Raw genomic sequence first — 17,329 nt, 5'->3', positions numbered from 1 at the left:
GACTTCTTAGATTTTAGCAGTTAAATTCCTCAAAGATTTCATCTGCACTGGGCACGCTCCAGCGGGGCTTTGGAGTGGCGCCCAGAGCTGGAGCGCGGAGCAGCTCCGGAGCAGTGGAGCTGCAGGTTTTTGCCTGGAATTGGAGCGGAGCCGGAGCACAGCTCCAAAGCCCTGCGCTCGAGCCCAATGCTCAGCAGGACTTTCCTCGCAATTGCAGTCATGGGCTGCTGCAGACTGTGCTGGGTCCAGTTCTGGGCACTTGAACTGATAGCAGGCAACTTCTCTCTCCTGTGACCTCCTGCTGAGCCCCAGTGAGGAGAAAGAAGTTATCTGATACAAATGCAGAGCAATCAAGAGTGGTCTGGTTGGGCAGGGGGGAGTAGACTGGGACAAGAAGCTTGGGGAAAGGGGTGAAAACTGGGATTGAGACTTGGAGTGAACAAAAAGACTGATATTGGGTGGGCGAACAGACTGGGACTGGGAACCAGAAGGGCCAGGGGATGGAGGGGAGAGAACTGGGGTAACATATCTGACAAGGGGAAAACTTGTCGGGAGAACTGGGACTGGCTGAGTAGAAAGACTTGGACAAGAACTGAGTGGGGGGACAGAGATTGAAACTGGGAGCCCACGGCGATGGGACACTTGGGCAGAGGACGCAACCAGTGGCCGGGTTGAGGGGAGAGACAAATCAGATATGGGGCTGTGGAGGAAGCTGTGGCTTGCTGGACAAGGCACCTGAGGATGGGAGTGGGTTGGATGAGGGGAGTCTGGGATGGGGATTCTGGAGGGATGAGACTAGCTTGGCAGGGATTCTGGCATTTTTCTAACTTCTTTCTCTTTCGAGCACTTAACTTTGCAACCTTAATAATCTTTGAATGTAACATTTGTGTGTGATATATTAATATTAATTGAGGGAAATGGCAAGATTAGTAACTTTTAAAGGAATCTGACAAAAATCCATCAACTTTAGCAATATGTGCTGAATGCCATTAGCAACCAGGTTATGAGAGGCATTCAGCACGTTGTTAATTAAAAGCTCACATATTTCTTCCTTAGGTGCTGGGACATTCAGACCCTCTTGGGTCGCCAGCTTCAGCTCCATCATGACACCTTGTTGGTGATGTCATATTGACCACCGCACCCTGCTGGAGCATGGAGCTGGCATATATTGTGGGTGGAGGGTCAGATAAGTGCCTTTTATTTTTAACGTTATCTTGAATAGTTTTTTAATATTTTATCCCCAATGGGATAAAATATTTTAAAATCTTTGCAAAACTGTGTAATCCAATTAAAAATTGGCATTTTTCTGCCCCGTCTACTACAGTAGTAGGCTGAGTAATCCAGCCTTTGTGATACTGAATGTACAATGCCTGCTGGGGCATCACACTAGAGAACTGGCAATCCAGGTGAGGCTGGATGGCATTGGCTGAAGGTGGAGGAGAAAGATACAGTTTTTGTCTCCTAGGTAACAATGTGCTGAATGCCTCTCTTCTTCACCAGGCTGTTGGGGGGTATTTAGCACATATTGCTAAAGTTGATGGAATTTCACAGGTCACCTCCTAACACTGTTGTTTTGTCTTGGGTTAGTTATATTAATCATTAATATTAATGTAACAGCTAATATCTTATTTTGTTTTTCTTCACTTCCTACACTTTCAAGATTTTTGTTGTTGCTAAAATAATCAGCTCATTCAAGTGTGATAAACCACAAACAAACTCTCAATGAATACGCTATGAACAACGAAAATACAGTTATGATACCAGGTGTCAAATGAAATAGTTCTCTATGAAGTTATACTTTACTTGCCACAAATGAAAGTATTCTTACTCAGATTTGTTTGCTTCTGTTTTTACTCTGACATGCAAACATTGGCTTCCCCTTCCCTCCCAAAGGGCCATTGCTAGATCTTTTTAAGCATATGATATGACTACACTGCAAACAAAATAAGCTTATCTGTGTTGGTCCTGGGATATTAGAGACAAGGTGGGTGAGGTAATATCGTTTATTGGACCAACTTCTGTTGGTGAAAGAGAGAAGCTTTTGAGCTTCACTGAGCTGCTCTTCAGGTCTGGGAAAGATAGTGTCACAATTAAATACAAGGTGGAACAGATTGTTTAGCATAAGTTGTTAACAACCTTTCTGAGGAACCATTCAAGGTGAAGTGGCCCATTAACATCTTTTCAGTTATATGACAAAAAACATGCTAAGCAATCTGTTCCACATTGTATTTAGCTGTGACAATCTGAGGTTATGTCTGCACTGCAACATAAGCCCATGCTTGAGTCTGGGCTCAAGCCTAACCCTCTTGCATCTACACTGAAAGTGTGCTAACCCAGGGCTGGAGGGGCTCAGCTTGAGTCAAGCCAGCACCTAGAGGCCGAACCCTTTTGCTTTGCAGTGAAGATGCAGCTTAAATACCTTTCCCAGACCCGAAGAAGAGTTTTGTGTAGCTTGAAAGCTTGTCTCTCTCACCAACAAAAAGTAGTCCAATAAAAGATATTACTTCACCCACTTTGACTCTCTAAGATTATTTTACTCCTTCCAACCTTCACATACTATTGTACCTATGCTTATTTACAATATATTGTATTAATGCAAAAACGTGCCTATCACCTGGTTTGATCTTGATGCCAGTTTTGCATGAGAGAGTTATTTCCACAGGCTTTACATAATGATTCAGATTTCAAATGCCATAGTGACAGTTTAGTGGTTTTTGGCAGTAATACACAAGAAGTATCCATATTTGAACAACATGATAAAATAATAAAAGTTTATGGATAAAATGGTAGGGCTAAATTAATTCCTATTGTAACTGAAGAAACCTCAGTAGAATTACACCAATAATAAATGTTACCTGTCATGCTTATCTGTATATATGATTTTATCATTAATGGTTAAACTGAAGATGTATCTAATGCTGTATACTGAAGGAAAACTGAACGCATTTCCATAAAAATATTTATTTAAAAAATAAGTCATGAATTATCATGAATCAATTGGGTTCCAAAATTGCAGCTGCCGTTTCAAAATGTACATAAAAGACTCTCATCCTAAAGAGTTTCCCCTCCACTGTTGACTCTTTCTCCTGCTGTTTCAAATAGTTGAATTCAAGAAGACACTGTCTCTGAAAGAAGGGGTATACTTCGTATCTTTTTGTAGCCTCCCCCAATTTAAAGTGGTAATGTTTTTCTGACTGATTATCACAGTATTTTAAAAACAAAAATCCACAAATGTTTTTAAAGAAGAGATCACCACATGAGAGGTATTGAAGTCCCCTAGCTCAATAATGGCAAGTCAGAAGTAGTCATCCAACTGTGTATTATTGGTAATTGCATAACAGAAAAAGAAAACTGGTTTAGATTTAAAAACAAAAGTTGACTTTTAAATAATTTATAAAAAATAAGTCCAGAAAAGCAGAATCAGATAGCAGTGTCCTGGTTCCTAAAACATGCTATTCTATTTGTAAGGGCTTGTCTACACTGGCAATTTACAGCGCTGCAACTTTCTCGCTTAGGGGTGTGAAAAAACACCCATCTGAGAGCAGCAAGTTTCAGTGCTGTAAAGCGCCAGTGTAGACAGTGTACCAGTGCTGGTAGCTACGCCCCTCTTGGAGGTGGTTTGTTTTGTTTTTTTAAGAGCTCTGCACTGCAACCACACAAACCATGTTAAAGCGCTGTTGCGGCAGTGCTTTAGCATTGCCAGTGTGGACTAGCCCTAATACTCCACAAGTACTCATTGTGGGTTCCTAATCGTCTTCTGCAGCACTAACTGTTCCCAGATAGTAACGGTTGTTGGACCTAGTTTATCCTCCTTAGGTCTTCACCTTAATAATGGCACTATACTAGTATATTATGAAAGTACTGCTTACAAGAATGCTAACCTCACCTTGTAGAGTGTGAATAAAAATTATATATAAATACCGTACTGTAAGACATTTGCTTATCCATATTTTTTTGCAATATTTAAAAAATAAGTAGTTACTAGATTAATATAATTTCAAGGAAACAAGTTAAATATAACTTGTGTCTAAGTACTAAATGTTTGAACATCTTATCTAGTTGCTTGTGGGAGTCTTTTTTTAATAAAGTTTTATATATTTATTTAACTTCATGTATATAGCATGGAATTGTGATATGTTAACAAGTCACTTATTCACTCATGAAACTAACTGTATTTCTAAAATACAATTACATCTTCATCTACCTTTGAGAATGTTTTATCCCAAACTAATAAGATGTTTTACACCACTGAAGATAATACGGTTTATTTTGATTGACTTACACTTTTTTTGGTGGGGGAAGGGAATTCTTACGTCTAATTCTGGCTTTAATTTGCTTATTTGTATTTCTTTACTGTCCACCCAGAGCTGAGCTGAAAGAGCATATGGCAAAACACAAAACTCCCAGACCCCTCCTATGTTCATTATGCGGCCAAGTATTTAAATATAGACGTCAAATGAGCAAGCATCACAAACATGTCCATCAAAGACGGAAAGTGAAAGAGATGAAGAAAAGAAAGAGAACTGAGAATACTCTTGTGTGCTTGGATACAAAAATAACAATTAGAACAAGAAAAAACTCAGATGAATTTGCAGCAACTGCAACAGGTAAGGCATATGCTATGATTAGGTTCAAACTCTGTTTGTTTGTGCTTGCAAGTAGTCCTATAGACTTCCATTTTAGGATTATTCAAGTACTTTTAGTCGCCAAGGGCAATATTTTCAGAGTGCAGGGCCCACATTTAATCTGTAAAAATAGGCACTCTCTTGGCATAGTTGTGTATACAAATAGGTCTGTAATTGGGCTACTGACATGACTAGAACAAGCTGGGAGGGGACTGTAACCACATATGTGTGACAGGTTTTCGTATGGAGTTTTGCTTTTACATTTTATCAATACTGTTGTTATATATAGTAGATTTTCTAGTTGACACCTTTTAAAAATATTAACTGAATGTGAGTGAGACTTACTGTGAGGTTGATGAATATGAACTCACCCTTCAATTAGCATTACATAAATACTCCCTCCCCACCCCTCAAACAAAAAGGTTATGTGAACGTGCCCACAGATGTTAGGCTGGGTGGGCAGAGGGGCTTTTGCTGACTATTTTTTTGGGTTGTGGGTGGATGGCGTGAGAAAGGAGAACAGAAACCGAGAGACAGAGGCAAAAGGCAAGCCAGCCAAGCAACAGTCTGTGAGTATGGTATATGACCCTGGAAAAAGCTAGAGAGAGTTTTTGAGATCTGGTGTTGGTTAAAGAGGCTTGGGGCTGTAAGCTAAGAAATGTTTTTTTTGTTACTGAATTCCTGAATGCTCTATTTCAATGGTTCCCAAACTTTTTGTGCTAGTGATCCCTTTCACATATCAAGGCTCTGAGTGCCCCCCCCCCCTTGTAAATTAAAACACTTTTAAATATATTTAACACCATTATAAATGCTAGAAACAAAGCGGGGTTTGGCGTGGAGGCTGAAAGTTCATGACCCCTCACCCCATGTAATAACCTTGCGACCCCCTCAGGGGTCCCAACCCCCAGTTTGAGAACCCCTGTGTGTATTTCTATGAGAACCTTTGTATATTCCAGAAGGGGGCAGCAGAGGGCTAGTATTATTTTTTTCTCTCCTTACAAATACTGTTTTTATTTAATGCTTTACTCGTTATTACATTTTAATACAGAAAACACATAACAATCACAAAGGTCCCATTTAAACATATGGAAATCCAGAGTTAAGGATGTACCTCTGTGCTTTTTTCATTTATGCTTTTGTATTTCAGTGGGCTCATAAGTGATTTTTTTTTTTTTTCCCTTCCCTTAGTACAGTATGTCTGATTCAAAACCAGGGCAACTTAGTGTGTGATCCACTAATGTCGTGTTCATTCAAACCCTGGCTTGCCATGCAGTAAGTCTCCATGTGGGCAAGTCCTTTAAACAGCTTGTAGAAATTTACCAAACATTAATTTGGAGTATAAATATTGTTCAGTGATCACATTGGCAGTTGCTAATTGATATCTAATATGATAAGTTTCTTAAGTGCCCTGGAGAGATTACTTTCCTATGCATGTCATGTAGAATTTGAAAAAAAAGCCAGGTGCTAGATTTCAGTGAAACATCTGGCATTAGCTGAGTACTAACAGATAATTTCTCTTTCTGTGACTGAAATAATGTTAGTTGAATTTTAAATATTTCATTGGTTTTATTTTAAATTGATTTTTCCTGATTATCTTAAAGGAAGAGACGTGCTATGATTCTGCTAAAAGGAACATATTTACACTTAACTCCATAAACCTACTTTTGCAGAACAGCTTGTGAATTTTTAGCACATCACCACCAGTAATTTTGATATTCATTTATATTTTTATTTTTAAAAAGTTATTTTTAAGGAGAAATATGCATACTTGGAACTTCTGTAAAACCCATATGGTAAAAAAGCTGGATTTCAAGTCACAGGATTGCATTTAAAGATGCCCTGGAACCAATCCTGCTCTTGTTGAAACTAATGGAAACAAGATCAGGCCAAATGTCAGGTCAGCTTTGACCAAAATATAATAATTTTTTTTTACACCAAAAAAAGTCATTATAAAGTGTAAGATTAAATAAAATGGTTGTTTTTTTTAAATTCTAGTGGAAACATTTTTAAACTAATAGTCTTCTATAATGTTAGCCACCCAGTTATTTACAGTATCATGCAAATATATATCATAAAAGTGAACCTGACGAGAAACTAACCAGCAACACAAATTAATCTATCTAATCCATTCCATTGATCAATCTGAGAGAAATTCAACAGGTAAGCATCATAAATGATGAAAAGTAAATTAGACTTTAAATTGCTTTGATTATTAAAACTGAACAAGTGGTGTTCTTAGCATAAATAAGGGCATTGCCTACTTGCTAACTTATGTAAATATTGTACACACAGTCCATGAAATTCTGGTGAATTTTAAGCTGTTTTGTTCTTAGAGGGGTAAGAATAAAAAAGCAGAAGAAAATAACTTAATTCACTAGAATGCAATCCTTGTTTATTTGGAAAACGCGGTCTTAAAAAAAAAAAAATTACTTCCTAGTATGGTTTTCCTTCCTCCAGGTTCCCTGCTTATTTTTCTCTGTGATCCTAGACTCCACAGCGAGCCCTCAGGAGCTGGTTGGTTGGAGACCAGCTGGGAGGTGGCAGTCTTTAAGTTGCAGATGAGGTCACTTAGCAGGTAGCCATTGCAGAGCTGAGAGAGGTGCTATACTTAATTTCCGCTGATGAGCTTTAGCTACTAACTCTAATGTAAAGGAGAGGGCTCCAGGGTTACCTGCCAACAGGGTATTGAATGGAGGCACCAGCTCACTAGGGTGGAATGTTCAATACCTAGCTCTTTTGTTAGGTATGACGTGTGTATTATGTTTCATCTTACACTGCCCCTTTTAAAACGTGGGTCTTATGGTGATCTTGCAGAAATGTTATGGATCCTGAGATTTTTGAGCAAGGCAACCCATACTGCTATGAAAAGAAACATGGGAATCTTATTTTAAATGCACAGGACTTCTTTAAAACAAAAAAAAAAGTGTCTGAAATACCTCTATGGTGTAGTGCTTATTTTCCTCTTAAGGGTGAAAATGAGTTGTCCCTGCTGTAATTATATGTAATCTCAGTATTTTTCTCTCCTTATACTTACACTCATAAATCATCTCCTCTAGCATCATATTTTTTTTAAAAAAAGAGACACAGATCAATATCTATGGATCTTTGGGTCATTCAACACCACAAACACTGAGATGAGACCACAAAGTTATTGGAGTCTTCATGTGTCCCCTTAAACCAGTGGTTCTCAAACTTTTGTACTGGTGACCCCTTTCACATAGCAAGCCTCTGAGTGCGACCCCCCCCATTAATTAAAAATACTTTTTTATATATTTAACACTGTTATAAATGCTGGAGGCAGAGCAGGGTTTGAGGTGGAGGCTGACAGCTCGCGACCCCCTGAGGGGTCCTGACCAGGGCCAGCTCCAGGCACCAGCCAAGCAAACTTGTGCTTGGGGCGGCAGATTCTAAGGGGTGGCATTCCACCCAATCCTAGGGTGGCATGGCTGACCTTTTTTTTCTTTTGTCCTTCTTCACCACTCTGGCCGCCCTGTAGGGGACGGCAGCACGGAGGAGGAGAGCGCCCTACTGGGAGCTAGCTGCGCGCTCCATCTGCCCCAGCCGGTGCTAGGTCTGCAGCAAGCCCGACAGCCCACGTCCTTCTCTCCCTGCTGACTGGAGCGGCACGGCGGGAGGGGCCGAGTGGTGAGCGCCCTGGCTAAAGGAAGCCCTGGCTGCCCCTCTTCTCTCTCTCCCCCCGCTCCCTCCTCCTCCCTCTTGCTAGCTGGGGCGCGCATTCCACTGCCCGGGGAGTCCTGCTAGCTGAAAGTTTGCACCCTGGCTCCGACTGCCCTACAGGGTTTTTTTTGTTTGGTTGGTTGTTTTTTTTTTGCTTTGCCGCTCTAGCTGCCCTACAGATTTTTTTTTTTTTTTTTTGCTTGTGGGGGGCAAAAAAGCCAGAGCCAGCCCTAGTCCCAACCCCCAGTTTGAGAACCTCTGCTTAAACCATTTACAACTGTTAGAACCGTGCATATCAACTATTTGTTTTAACTACAGTTCAAACCAAAAGAATCTGCATGGCTGATAGTTTTACTTCTCTTCAAGTCACATGATGGAATGATGGAACTGGGTTGCTCCACTAAATGATTGTGAAATAGGTATCTCTTAAATACATAAAGATAGTGCTTTGATTGTGATTGCAGTGAGCAGAAGCAGTGACACAGAATTTTTTCCTATTCAGTGAATGAGAGTACTTATAACTTTGAATTACTGTATGTGCATGGCTGTTGGATTCCAAAAGACATTATGGAAATTAGACAGCATCTGTGTTTTTGAGCTGTGTATTTATTTTGTAGCTCTTTAAAAAAAAAAAAAGAAAAGAAAAAAAAAAAGAAAAAAGTCCTTCAAATTCTAGATCTGTGAAAATCTACTATTTGCAGTAAGGCTTTACAGTTGAAAGGTCACCAATATTTAGGGGAAGGAAAAAAATTGGTGTAATGAATATTATTTAGAATGGCAAAGCTTGCTTTTCAGAGATGGCTGACGTTGAAATCTACTGTTTAAATCCAGTTATTTCTTCTCAAGCTTTTGATTTTACTGAAATCATTCTTTTATTCAAGATTGCATATCTTCTGTGAACAGCAAGGTTTTTAACAATTTGCTTTTTTAAACACTTTCTCTTCCCCATGGGAATGATGCAAGCTTTTTTTCTGCAGTGCAAGGAAGTGTTAAATTACACACGTCTGAGAGTTCAGTTCATTTTTCCATCTTTTTGTTTTGAATTTTGATGCAGCCAAACATCCTTTGAAAAGTTAATTATAAATTAAGAGTCAACTAAACTGGAATATTTTGATTAATCTTCTGTTTGGTTTTTTTGCATGATTGACATCTCAGAGATAAGGTAAACTGTTGTATGTAGTACATTTCAGAAATCAGTGAAAGAGTGATAGTACTACAATATCAGACTTTTAAAATAGTAAATCTGCATTATGAAATATGTATGTTACAGCTTTATTTTCAATATATTGGGTGTAAGCAAAATAGGCAATGCGTGCTAGTGATGTGTGATTTGAGGGGTTAGCATTTACCTTAACAGTTAATGTACAAGAATGTATCAGAATGAGAGTGATTTTTCTATAATAGTGTTGATCAAGAAACTGGAAAATGTGGAGAGCCAAATTTTGAACACTCTGAAATCAATTGGGAAGACTCCCATTGACTTCTGTGGGACCAGGATTTGACCCAAATCTTTTTTTAATTATATTTTTTCTAATAAAACTTACAATGGAGGTGTATATTACTAATTACAAATAAGTTGACTGCATTGTAGGCTTGATCCTGCACTTCTTGCTTACCCACAGTTCTCACTAATGTTGCTGGGAGTAGGGGAGTTTTAGGTGCTGAAAACATATAGATAGGCAGTTTGTGGGCACGAAGGATTGATGGCTCTAGAAGAAATGTCAGACCCTGAATTCACATGAACAGCAATAGAATTTATGACATCTATATTACTGTTCAAACATTTACATCTATGGTTAATAGTAAAAAAAACAAAAAACCTCTCATTTCTTCTTTTTAAGAGGTATAAACCCATATATCATTCAGAGGTGTACTCTTCAATGTAAATAATTGCAATGTACAAGAGTGAAAAAGTAAGTAGGTAGCTGGGAAGGTAGAACCTACCATTGATACACCAATGGTTTTTAGAAGATCAGATTGGATCTCTACATTTTGCTGCCCTACGCTGTCAACTGAATGTCACATTGTGTGGATAGGCTGCCAGTAAATTACCTGTGCATAGATTGTGCATATTTGGGCCATTCTATGCATTAATATTTTAAAGGTAATACTATATTAAATTAAATATGTTTAACTACTGTGAGGACTGAAAGAAATCTTTGTTCTTCATTCTCCTTCCCCGATTATATTACTGTATACTCATTAAACTAACAGCTATAAATACCAGCCATAACAGTCATTAAAGGGCTGCAATAACACAATTGGATGCTATAATTGAGAAATGTCATCCTTCTGGAACGTTTATCCAGGAAAAAAAGATTATCTTTTTTTCAGTTGTGACAAGGCTTGTTTCCTCTCTGGCAGGAAGTGTTCTTCAAAACTGGCTCTACAGAGACACATGGGAATACATGCTGGCATCAAACCCTTTCATTGCCAGCAGTGCAAGTACAAAACTAGGCTAAAGGCCTCATTGATACAGCATATGCGCATCCATACTGGTAAGCTCTGTGTATGCATTACGTTCTCACTTACAATAAACTGTAATTTTTTTTAAAGGGTTGATTGTTTTCCAGTAGGAGAGTTTGGACCTCTCTCTTTGTTCCTCAGCAAATACGTACAGTGGTTCTAAGGAAAGAAGGTCACTCACTAGTTACTCTGGCTATGATAGCGAGTGTACAGCACTTAGTTTATGTCCCTGATTCAGGAAAGCACCCCAGTTAACCATGTATTTAAATTTTATCTATTGATTTATTTAGGAATTATTATATGTTTACACATCCTTGCCATGTAAATATTAAATACAATACAATAATCATTACAACAGTGAGTCCTATTTAGAGACATTCTATAGTAATACAGTTATCAGATCTGTCTATTTAACAGGGTGTTAAATATATTACAAAGAGTGCATCATTATGCTTATAACATGTCGTGTCTAGTACTTTTTGTTGAATGAAGTTTCTGATTACATATATTTAACAGACCAGGCATGTCTATAACTTGTTAATATTTTAAAAAATGGACAAGGCAAGGGTTTTTTTTTTTTAATTATTTTGTGGGGAGTGTGGGGGCTGTGTGTGTATAGGTGAATGTACTTTTAAATACTGAATAAATGATAATCAAATATCTACACGGGGGAGGGGGAGAGAATCGATCTAAGTTTGGATTGTTAGAAAGTTGGGGAGCCTCTCCCATGCAGATCCTGGCTGACCCCTAGCCTCTCTCATTCATTCAGTCTGACCTGTCTATGCGTGTCCCTGCACACCCCGGACCTCCTGTGGCCCTGCACCCCCCATTCCCATTCAGCCCTTGGCTCAGTGTTCTCACCCCATTGGCTCCTGTCCCAGTCTGTCCCCCCCCGGTCTGTGTGACCCACCCAAGCAGCCTCATGTGCCCTGCTCTCTCTCCCCCATATATGCCATGCCTCCTCACCTGGCCCTGCAGGCAGAGCACTGTGAGGAAGGCAGCCTCTGCACTCTTCCTCTCCGTGGCTGGCTGCTCCAGCCCGTGAACCAGCTGCCCTCTTTTCTGGCACCACATCAGTTCCTAGTGAGTGTAAGGTATAATTGCAGCATGATCCCTCTTGCGGCTTCTCTTCGCCTCCCCGTCAGAATCCGTTAATTCTTGGGAGGGGGGAATCTGCAGCAGACATTAATCCTACACTTGTGCATTGGCGTAAAATCCCCCCACCCCAGTATTAGGTGTCTAACTGTAGGGGCCTGGTCTACACTAGAAAATTAAGTCAGCTTAACTACATCACTCAGGGATGTGAAAAATCCACCCCTCAAGCAACAGCAATTAAACTGACCTGACCCCCTGTGTAAAAAGCGCTAAGTCGACAGGTGTATTCTTCCATCAACTTAGTTACCACCTCTTGGGGAGGTGATTACCTTTGTCAGTGAGAGAACCCCTCCTGTCTGTGTAGACAGTGTCTATGCTGAAGTGCAGTAGCATTTCAAGTGTAGATGAGGCCTGAGTATGATTTTGAAAATTTTGGCCTTAACCTCGCTGAGATTCAGTTTCCCCCTGGGGATTAAAGATTCTATATACTGAGTCCAAAATGATGATCATTATTATTTTTATTATTATTAAAAAACAATACAGAACAAAATCTACTTTATGATGAACCGATACCAAAAGTACATGTAAAGCACTGGAGATGGAACGTCCTGCATGTTTGCATTTATCATGGTTCCAATGCAGAATTAGAGAGACTCTGGTTAAAAATCATATATTTGAGGGGAAATACTACCTTACCAGTGTTGATGTTGTTAATAAGTTAGCTTTTTAAAAATCTATTAACTTATTTCATTTTTAAAGTTTTCACCATTAACTTGAATTGTCTGTTTTTTGCATTTGGGTTTGAACCATGAAAATAGACTTATCAGTTTAGTTTTTCTTTATAGTCTGTTTCACTTTCATGTTCTCCTCTATTTATAAATGTAAAATATGCAGGTAAATGTTTAGATCAAAGCATGTGTGCAGATGGGCGTGCATGCAAAATTTCCATGTGCAGCAAAAGGAGGAAGCCCTTAATGTCCTCTGCTTTTTAAGCATTATTTTTTTCTGCTTGTGCTAAAAGGTGTCCATGCTACTTTTACAAAAAAAAAAAATTAATATCCTGTCTTTACTGCTAATACTGTTTCCTGGTGCTTTTTGAGAACTTCTGTTTTACCTCCTCTTCAATTTGCAAGAAATCATTTTTAACTGGTGTTAATCTAGTGACTTAAAGCAGGCTGAGAGTTAGCATTCAGGAAAAGCGGCAAGGATAAAAGTCTTCTTAGCAGAAAAGTAAACTGATCTTCAATTTGGAAATGGAGTTAGTCGATTTACCTCAGTTCCACCTCATGTGATGATTTAAGGTTAAAGATGTCTATTACCAATCAGCGACCTATCTAGAACTAGAATTGTCCTGTTGTGCAAGAACATACTTTTATTACAGATTTTATTTGTTGCAACAGCTTTTACATAGATATTCAAGTCTAGTGTGTTAGATTAAATGTCGTAACCATTCAGTACCTGAGGGAAGGGTATTGTGCAAGTCCATGTGAGAACCAAAGCAGCTCTTGCCATGGATGCAGCCTACAAGTATATGATCCACATCTTGTAACTGGCTAAGGAGTTACGAAGGCCTCTCTTTAAGTCATTTGTAGTACATCTGATCACTCTACAACTGAAGCGATTGAGTTTTGCCCGCAGATGCAGTGGAAGGTCAAAACTAGGGGACTGAACTATTAGCTCTGTCACAACATAGGCACTGACTATGTTTGAAGCTTGTTCTTGTTGGTGCAGCTACACTGCTGTCACATACCCCATAAGTAACCTGCTTTGGCAGTGGAAACCTAAGCTGCTACTAGCAGGCCAAACCTTCCATGTCCTGACTAGCATAGACTCTCAAGTCATCTTATTTCAGATGTGAATATGTAAAAGACAAGCCAATGGGTCTGAGGGTATTTTTTTAATGTTCTGGTGATTTCCTTTTGAATCCTCCCTCCCTCTCTCCAGCCCCCATTCCTCACCTATGTGAACATGTCCCCTGCTTTCCATATTGTGATAGGTGAGAAGCCTTTCAAGTGTGAAATCTGCTCTTATGCCTCAATTGATGCAAACTCTCTGCGCAGACATTTCAGGACTCACACAATTGAGAGGCCCTACAAATGCAAAGTGTGCTCGTACAGTTGGTAAGTGTAAACAGTCCCCCTTGCTTGGCCAGATTTTTCACAGTATAACTATGCGGTTTTTAAATAAAATATTGTTGCCTACATATTCTGTCCAACAAAAAAACCAGATATTTAAATTCCCTCCCATAGACAACTGAGTCATTTGATAAAAAGAGCAAATTAATAGTTTTCTGAAGCGGATGTTTCTAACCCCTTTATCTCTGCTTCTGCTTAATTTCTACTGATATTGTACAGGCTACGAGGGAGGATATATGGAATTGGAAGATGATAAATCTAAAAATATCTGATGGAAAATTGAGTTGATATCTGTGTGTACTGGGATTATGACAGAAGAACATGTTTCTATACATTCATTCAGTGAATAGGAGTCTCTTCTCACTGTTACATCAGCTTCACTAGGTCTTTTCCTCATATTGATTTCTTCTGCCAGTTTGCTTGTAGTGCCACCCACCTCACCCCCCCAAATTTGGAAAACTGTCATATTACTTAAGGCATTTCTCATTGTGAGGTTGTACACGTGTCTTGTTCATTTGACAGTGTTTGCACAGTCCTGTACATCGTATCAAGAATAGAAGCAATAGGTAATTTTGGTAAAGCTCAAATACATTTTGAAGTATGTTATAGAGCATTTCGTAATGTGTAAGGTTACAAAAGGATAATTTAAATATTTTACATTCTTATGTCTTTGAACATGGTACTATATGTTAAGTGAAATACCATTTGCCTCTGGATGTTTAAACTGCAAAGATTTAAACTGAGATAGCTGAGAGAGGTTTTTGTCTGCCGTACCCATTTGTTGGTTTGTTTGGTTGGAAGGACTATTATATAGTAAATAGTAAATCATTTAGCATTGGATGAGATTATGCTTGCAAAATTGAAGTGTTACTTCCAAGTTTCCTTTAGTACCAAAGTTCAAACATGGAAACACATCCATCAAATAAGAGGTAAAATAACAAAAACACCGAATTTAGAGTAAACTCACAACCCCCTGACCTAGATTGTGAGCCTTGCAGTCACTGAACACAGGAATAACAACAAAAAAGTCTCTTCCTAATCTTCATGATAGCTACACTGAAATTAAGAACTCTAAACATTGTCGAGCTTTGGTGATTAAAAAAAATGAATTAAATTCAAGAGTTGGAGAAGATAATTCACTGCCAAACTGAGACAAAAACAGGACACATTCATTAGCAGATGACTGCTGCTTTGGAAGTTATAATAATGACGTTTGTTCTACTATATGAGTTAGAGAGGAGAGCAGGAAAGAGTCTGAAAATAAATATTCTTGTTCCACAGAACTACAGAGCAGAACACTGCTAATCTGCAGTTCAGTAAACTACACACCCAATAATCTGCACAAAAACTTGTCAGATTCTCCTCCTGTCAAGTAAGAATTAACAGTAGGGCACTGTAGTGAATTCTCATATTATGAAAATCTTTTTACAAAATACACTGCAGTATTTTTCTAGTGTATATTGTGCTTTATTTTAAATCATTGACAAAATAGGTACAGCTTTGTGACATGTTAGCCTTGATTCTAATCGGATTTATAGAATTCACTAATTCCCTGCACTAGTGCAAATTGCAAGGTTGGTTGGTTTGTAATAAGGCCCTAATACTTGCCTTACATACATGCTTAACTTTAGGCATGGGAGTAGTTCCATTGACGTCAATGGGACAGTCTTATCTTCAAAGTACATAGACTCATAGGTCAGAAGGGACCAATATGATCATCTAGTCTGACCTCCTGCACAAGGCAGGCCACAGAACCCTACCCATCCACTTTTATAACAACCCCAACCCAGGACTGAGTTATTGAAATCCTCAAAATTGGTTTGAAGACCTCAAGCTGCAGAGAATCCACCAGCAAGCGACCCATGCCCCACGCTGCAGGGGAAGGCGAAAAACCTCCAGGGCCCCTGCCAATCCACCCTGGAGGAAAATTCCTTCCCGACCCCAAATATGGCGATCAGCTAAACCCTGAGCATGTGGGCAAGACTCACCAGCCAGCACCCAAGAAGGAATTCTCTTCAGTAACTCAGTTCCCATCCCATCCAACATCTCCCCGCAGACCATTGAGCAGACTTACCTGGTGATAATCCAAGATCAATTGCCCAAATTAAACTATCCTATCATAACATCCCCTCCATATACTTATCAAGCTTAGTCTTAAAGCCAGAAAAGTCTTTTGCCCCCACTACTTCCCTCGGAAGGCTGTTCCAGAACTTCACTCCCCTAATGGTTAGAAACCTTCGTCTAATTTCAAGTCTAAACTTCCTTATATCCAGTTTGTACCCATTCGTCCTCGTGCCTACATTAATACTAAACTTAAATAATTCTTCTCCCTCCCTAACGTTAACCCCCCTGATATATTTATATAGAGCAAGCATATCCCCCCACAGCCTTCTTTTGGCCAGGCTAAACAAGCCAAGCTCTTTGAGTCTTCTTTCATAAGGCAGGTTTTCCATTCCTCGGATCATCCTAGTAGCCCGTCTCTGGACCTGTTCCAGTTTGAATTCATCCTTCTTGAACATGGGACACCAGAACTGCACACAATATTCCAGATGGGGTCTCACCAGCGCCTTATATAACGGTACCAACACCTCCTTATCCTTGCTGGAAATACCTCACCTGATGCATCCTAAAACCGCATTTGCTTTTTTAACAGCCGTATCGCATTGGCGGCTCATAGTCATCCTGCTATCAACCAATACCCCAAGGTCCTTCTCCTCCTCTGTCGCTTCCAACTGATGCATCCCCAACGTATATCTAAAATTCTTATTATTAATCCCTAAGTGCATGACCTTGCACTTTTCACTATTGTATTTCATCCTATTACTATTACTCCAGTTTACAAGGTGGTCCAGATCTTCCTGAATAGTATCCCTGTCCTTCTCCGTGTTAGCAATACCCCCCAGCTTTGTGTCATCCGCAAACTTTATTAGCACATTCCCGCTCTTTGTGCCAAGGTCAGTAATAAAAAGGTTAAATAAGATCGGTCCCAAAACCGATCCTTGAGGGACTCCACTAGTGACCTCCTTCCAGCCTGACAGTTCCCCCTTCAATACGACCCGCTGGAGTCTCCCCTTTAACCAGTTCCTTATCCACCTTACAACTTTCATATTCATCCCCATCTTTTCCAATTTAACTAAGAGTTCCCCATGTGGAACCGTGTCAAACGCCTTACTGAAATCGAGGTAAATTATGTCTACCGCATTTCCTTTATCTAAGTAATCCGTCACCTTCTCAAAGAAGGAGATCAGATTGGTTTGGCACGATCTACCTTTAGTAAATCCATGTTGCAATTCGTCCCAATTACCATTGACCTCTATGTCCTTAACTACT

The 17,329-nt window shown here is 39.4% G+C and overlaps 1 protein-coding gene across 1 annotated transcript in view; it reads left to right on the top strand.

Annotated features, from left to right (window-relative positions):
• The first annotated feature begins 4,371 nt into the window (after positions 1-4,371).
• LOC127045018 (gastrula zinc finger protein XlCGF26.1-like) overlaps positions 4,372-17,329 on the top strand; it is a 28,753-nt gene continuing 15,795 nt past the window's right edge. The window contains exons 1-3 of the mRNA XM_050940378.1: positions 4,372-4,591; positions 10,648-10,801; positions 13,861-13,984. Of these exons, the coding sequence (XP_050796335.1) occupies positions 4,385-4,591; positions 10,648-10,801; positions 13,861-13,984 (485 nt within the window). The 5' untranslated portion in view covers positions 4,372-4,384. The remainder of the gene's footprint in view (positions 4,592-10,647; positions 10,802-13,860; positions 13,985-17,329) is intronic.

Source organism: Gopherus flavomarginatus, chromosome 2, assembly GCF_025201925.1.
Source record: "Gopherus flavomarginatus isolate rGopFla2 chromosome 2, rGopFla2.mat.asm, whole genome shotgun sequence".
NCBI lineage: Eukaryota > Metazoa > Chordata > Testudines > Testudinidae > Gopherus > Gopherus flavomarginatus.
The sequence above is the reverse complement of the archived record's forward strand: the minus strand, read 5'-3'. Positions and strand labels throughout refer to the sequence as shown.